Here is a 5,812-nt window from a genome sequence, read left to right as displayed (position 1 = left end):
TTTAACTGTAATGTCCTTAATAATTTATTTTCTCTCGTACATTTTTTCTCTTTGTTATAAATAATTAAGAATATTATTGACAATTAAAAAGAAAATGAAGTATCAACTAATTATAATAGGGAAATGTTAATATGTACCTTAAAATACTTGTTATTGTATTAAAGATAAATAAATTTTGTGTTGGAAATTGGACATTTTCGTTTTTCCAAAAATTGGTCTTTTATTTTTTTAAGGTATAATTAGTATTGTGTAAAATAAATAAAAATGTAACTAGAGAGATAAATTATATATTTAAGTTTAATAATAATAATAATAATAATAAATTAAATTTGTCTACACTCTAACGGGAACCGCTCCACCTTCACTCACCCCGCTCTCTATATTCCAATCCATATTTTTCTTCTTCTTCTTCTCCTACTTCCTCACTTTCCCTTCTATCTCTTATTATTATAAATAAATACTCTTAATAATAATAATTAATATTTCATGTCCTGGACAAGAATTCCTTTGACACATAAATCTGTAGACTGAAAAACATATTTTGATTATTAAACGAAACAGAAATGAGAAAGGTTTATACAAGGTTGTTCTTTTTCATGTTCTTGTTCTGTTTTCTTCTTTTTATTGTTCCTTCTTGTTCTGTTTCACCCCAAAACTTTCCAATCATACCCTTTGATGAAGGGTACACGCCCTTATTTGGAGACCATAACTTGATCATTCATTCTGATTCCAAAACCGTTCATCTCTCACTTGATGAATCATCAGGTTCTTCATTTTCAGCAATCTCATATATACTTCCCTTTTTTAATTATTATTAAAAAAATTCATTTATTTCTAAAAGAAAAATCATTTTTTTCTAAAAAATATTTTTTTTGTTTTGTTTTGGGTTCTGTTTTCAGGTTCTGGATTTGCTTCTCATGATCTTTACCTTCATGGGTATTTCAGTGCTTCAATTAAGTTACCTTATGATTACACTGCTGGGGTTGTTGTTGCATTTTATGTAAGTAACATCTCATCATCATACAATATTTTCTTTTTATTATAATTTTTTATACTCTTTTTAAAGGGTCTGCATTTTTATTTTTAATTTTTAAAGTATGCATTTCTAATTTGAAGCTTGCTTGTAAAATTTGTGATATGACTTGTGTGAAAAACCAAAAAGCTTTCCTCAAAAATAAAAAAAGCTTTAAGTTTCAGTTTCTTTAGTCTTTGTTAACAGTAAAGGAATGACAAAAAAAAAAAAAGAATTATCATTATTATTATAATGTTTTCTGCTTTTGACCCTTTTTCCAGCAAAAAGTTATTGTGTTGTTTGAATTTTTGAAAGAAACTACCAATTAGTCTTTTTATCTTTTATTTTTATTTTCATTTTCAACTTATTTTTACCAGAAAATTTGGAAGGAAAAATAACAGTAATTTATTGTTCACATTTTATGCTGCAGTTATCAAATGGTGACATGTATGAGAAGAACCATGATGAAATAGACTTTGAGTTTTTAGGAAACATTAGAGGAAAAGATTGGAGGGTTCAAACCAATGTTTATGGTAATGGAAGTACAAACATTGGCAGAGAAGAAAGATATGGTCTATGGTTTGATCCTGCTCAGGATTTTCATCAGTACAGTATTCTATGGACAGATTCTAAGATCATGTAAGAACTTTAATCTAAATATATGCTATATTTGTTTATTTGGTTCACTTTTGGATTTAATATATACCACACACAACATACCTACATTTTACTTGTTATAGAAAAAGTTTCTTTATGAGTCATTTTGTTTCCTTTTATGAACCAGCATTAACTGTCTTTTATGTCGTAATTTGATGGCTTTTTGTTACTTTTGTTTTTTTTTTGTTCAAAGATGTCTATGGTTTTCTTCTTTCACCATTTACTACATCCATAGTTTTATCTAAACTGGTTTTTGCTATTAATGGGATTACTATGAACAATTTTTTGCTTCATTGGGATTTCTGGCGGTCAGGGATCTTGCATTCACGCTTTCGATACATTAATGGCCGTTCATTGAGATCATGTGGTCTGAAAAATTTAGATTTTTATTTTTATTTGATAATCTAAAATACCAAGCTTAAATTTGGACCTTAGATCTCGATCGAACAGTCACCAATAAGTTGACTATGTGAATGCGGTCCCGTATGCAGGTTACATGGGTTCGATTACTTACTCATAATGAGTAAAAACTAGATGTCATCAGATCTAGGGACCCTCAAAGTAAAAAATTGGTCAGATGTTAATCGCCACATGATAAATTTTTAGGTATTGGAATCCTTATAAAATCTAGGAGAACTATTTTTTGTCTACTTAAATTCATGAATTAGTTATCAAGCACCGCTCATATGTCCCATATTATAACGAGTTGTATTAAGTTAGTGATTGAACTGAAGTGGTTAACCGAGTCTGAACCCTAGTTAGAACAATTTTGGTTAAGTTTTACTTAACTCATGGTTGAAATTTGAATTATTAAGACCATTTTTCCTATATGAACAGGAGGATTAAGACCAAAATAGCACAAATCTCATTTGGTAGATGAAAATAAGACGATTTATATTTTTGAGTTGCATTTTAAATCCGATATAATGACTAAAAAACATGGATTCACAACTTCTACAACTTGCAGCGGCGGCGATAGAGAATCTCTTTTCTATTTCCTATAAATACGTAACACTGAAGCTTTGGATTGAAGGCGTGCTTTAGCGTCCAACACTGACACAACACTGACTGTTACGATTACATAGCACTTCTATTTTTTCAAACTATTATCAATCTCCGTGTCAGATATCGTATTAGTTGTCCGTGTCTGTATCAGTGTTTTTGATAGTGCAAAATTTGATAATCACCTTTATTTTACTTTGTTTATGTGATCTTAATTTTTTTTATTCTTTTACAGATTTTATGTAGATGATGTTCCTATCAGAGAATTAAAGAGAACAGAGTCAATGAAAGGAGATTTCCCATCAAAGCCAATGACTTTATATGCTACCATATGGGATGCATCTAATTGGGCTACCAATGGTGGAAAATACAAAGTAAATTACAAATATGCACCATATGTTGCTGAGTTCACTGATTTTGTCTTACATGGTTGTTCAGTTAATCCTATTGATCATGTCACAACAAATTGTGACAACACTGCTCAAATTTCTGATAATGTTTCTTTTGGTGTAACACCATTAGAAAAAATCAAAATGGAGAACTTTAGGTTGAAACACATGACATATTCTTATTGTTATGACAGAATAAGATACAAAGTTCCTTTACCTGAATGTGTGATCAATCCTCAACAAGATGAAAGGCTAAGAAAATTTGATCCAGTTACATTCGGTAATGGTCGTCGGCACCGTCGTGGAAAGCGACACCACCGTGGCAAAGATAACCAAGCAGAAGACGCTGCTTCATTTTAATATGGTTCAATATATAATATGAAGATTTTTTTTTTGGTCATAAAGATATGTTTAATTTCATCTTTCATTTATCTGGTTGACAAATATATGTTGTCTTTCATTTTGGTGTATAGAGATAAGAGGGTATAATATAATATTTATATGATTGTTGATGGTCGTTTATTACTTATTGTATAGTTCACCTCTTTAAATTCCTTGCGTTTTTTTTTTCATTTGATGTGTGTTGGGTTTAACGATGAATGTAAAGTGTTGCTTAGTTGTAATTTTAATACCTTTATTTTCACAGTTAATTTTAATAGAAAGATCTCTAGTCTGTTAAATATTTTTATGTTAGAATAAATTTTACATCTCTAGTCTGTTTTTATGAATTGAATTTTATGATGATATATGTATTTAGACACACCTCATGGTTTTAATAAACTAGTTATTAGAAAGAATTATTTAATGAATGTTAGGTGTACTAGTTATCCAATATGAAACCAATGCAAGTTGCTGAATTTTTAATCCAGGATTGTACTGAAATATGTTGGACTGGCTTTTAAATTCACAAGGTCAGATTTTTGTCCTCTTAAGGACATAAATTGTTGTCATTTTGTGAATCTAATTGGAATCCAAAGTCAATTTGAGTGTGACAATTGCTGCAGCAGTAGTGCTGTAACTGGTTAGTTTACAGATGCTTTCATTAAATAGTGACCAAAATTTCTCTCTCTCCTATGGTTTTGTCATGTGGCGTGTAGACTCGGTTGAGAATTTAAATTGGGCAGTTAGAAATCTCTATTGACAATAGATAATTGACTTAAATGTGTTTGGTATTGTGGAGAAAAATTTATTTTTAACGAATTTTGGGTAAAAGAAATTAGGTTGGTTAGTAAAAAAAAGTTTAGGTTGGAAAAAAGAAAATCAGAGAAGAAGAAAATATGAGTTTTTTTGATAAAATTTAGTTTAAATGTTATTTTAATCTCTAATTAGATCATAATTTTAAATTATGAAACATTATCTTACAAGCCAACAACATCTAAGTTAGCAAATTAATTATGTTAACTTTTGAATTTCTGTTAGTGATCTAAAGGATAATAAAGGAGATTTAAGAAAGGAATATCTTGGTTCAGATTTGGACAACTAATCTGACAATTTATTACACTTTTAGGGACCGTTATAGAGGTTTATCCATTAATTTTGTAAAATTAATTATGATTAGAAAGATAAGATACAGTGCAAATTCTTAAACTATTTAACCATCAATCAAATTAAGTGTAATTTTGTCCAAAATCATATTTTTACTTCTCTTCTCTATTACGTTTTTTATATATATCTTGAGTGTGATATTTTGAAAAAACGTTTGCCAAAAACAACGTGCTCACAAACATTGTCTATTAAAAATATTTTAAAATAGTGTCAATGATCTTCACAAATTTATATATATTTGAGAAACAATATTAAAAACAAAAAAAATATAAAAATTAATATATGTTCGAGTAACAATGATATTCACAAATTAATATATATTTTGAAAAAAAAATTACATATTAACCTTAAAAATATTTTAAAATGAAAAATATTTTCTGAAAAACAATGGTCTTGGAAAATTATAATATTATTTTAAAAATACATTACAAAATAATTGATAAAATATTTTAAAACAAATACTTTTTGAGGAACATTGGTCCTCACAAATTATTATTATTTTTAAATAAATTATAGAAATATTGAAAAATGATTTCATTTAAATTAAAAATAATTATTAAACAAAATAAGAATAAAAAATTATGAAATAAAATTATTAAAAATTAGATAATAAAAAGCAAAAATAGAATAAAATAAAATTTATGTATAATTTTAAAAGAATTAAAAATGAAATGATAATTTAATAAGAAACTTTGAAGAAAAAAACTAGAAATGAATAAATAAATAAATAAGAAATAATAAAAATAAGAATGAGACATAAAATATTGGAGAATAGATGCAAAATATTAAATTGTAAGATATTGTAGAATATAGTGTCTAGAAGAACACAGAAAGAAAAAAAAAATGAAAGATGAAATTTTGAAAAATAAAATCAGGAATGTAATGAATAAAAGATTAAGAAGATGGAGAAATGAAAGAATGGAGGTATGGAAAATAATAAAATAAAAGATGAAGAACAAATTGACGTAGAAGAGGAGGATGAGGAAAAATGAATGAATGCTGAAAAGATTAAGAAATTTTGGAAGATAGTGAATAGAAGAAGAAAGAGTGAAAAAAAAAAAAATATGAGTGATAAAAGAATGAAAAAAGAATGAGTGATGAAAAAATTAAAATGATGTTCTATTTTAAAGAGAAATTATGTTCTAGTCATTTGCGAAGAACTTTGTTACTCGCAAAGTTTAAAATTTTAAAATATAATATTAATCTC

General features: G+C 27.2%; 1 protein-coding gene across 1 annotated transcript; it reads left to right on the top strand.

The window, feature by feature from the left end:
- The first annotated feature begins 345 nt into the window (after positions 1–345).
- Positions 346–3,582, top strand: LOC101497271 (probable xyloglucan endotransglucosylase/hydrolase protein 28). Its single transcript, XM_004514311.4, has 4 exons — positions 346–765; positions 900–1,000; positions 1,443–1,651; positions 2,907–3,582. The coding sequence occupies exons 1-4, from the start codon at positions 564–566 to the stop codon at positions 3,418–3,420; spliced, it is 1,026 nt and encodes a 341-aa protein (XP_004514368.1). The 5' UTR covers positions 346–563; the 3' UTR covers positions 3,421–3,582.
- Positions 3,583–5,812: the final 2,230 nt, after the last annotated feature.

Source organism: Cicer arietinum, chromosome 6 (assembly GCF_000331145.2).
Source record: "Cicer arietinum cultivar CDC Frontier isolate Library 1 chromosome 6, Cicar.CDCFrontier_v2.0, whole genome shotgun sequence".
NCBI classification, from domain to species: domain Eukaryota; kingdom Viridiplantae; phylum Streptophyta; class Magnoliopsida; order Fabales; family Fabaceae; genus Cicer; species Cicer arietinum.
The sequence above is the reverse complement of the archived record's forward strand: the minus strand, read 5'-3'. Positions and strand labels throughout refer to the sequence as shown.

What these genes read in the sequence shown, in the direction of transcription:
- LOC101497271 (XM_004514311.4), top strand. Translation starts at nt 564, where the DNA reads ATGAGAAAGGTTTATACAAGGTTGTTCTTTTTCATGTTCTTGTTCTGT. An exon ending in GGGTTGTTGTTGCATTTTAT is followed by an intron (nt 1,001 to 1,442) that starts GTAAGTAACATC and finishes TTTATGCTGCAG; the next exon opens with TTATCAAATGGTGACATGTA. An exon ending in TGGACAGATTCTAAGATCAT is followed by an intron (nt 1,652 to 2,906) that starts GTAAGAACTTTA and finishes ATTCTTTTACAG; the next exon opens with ATTTTATGTAGATGATGTTC.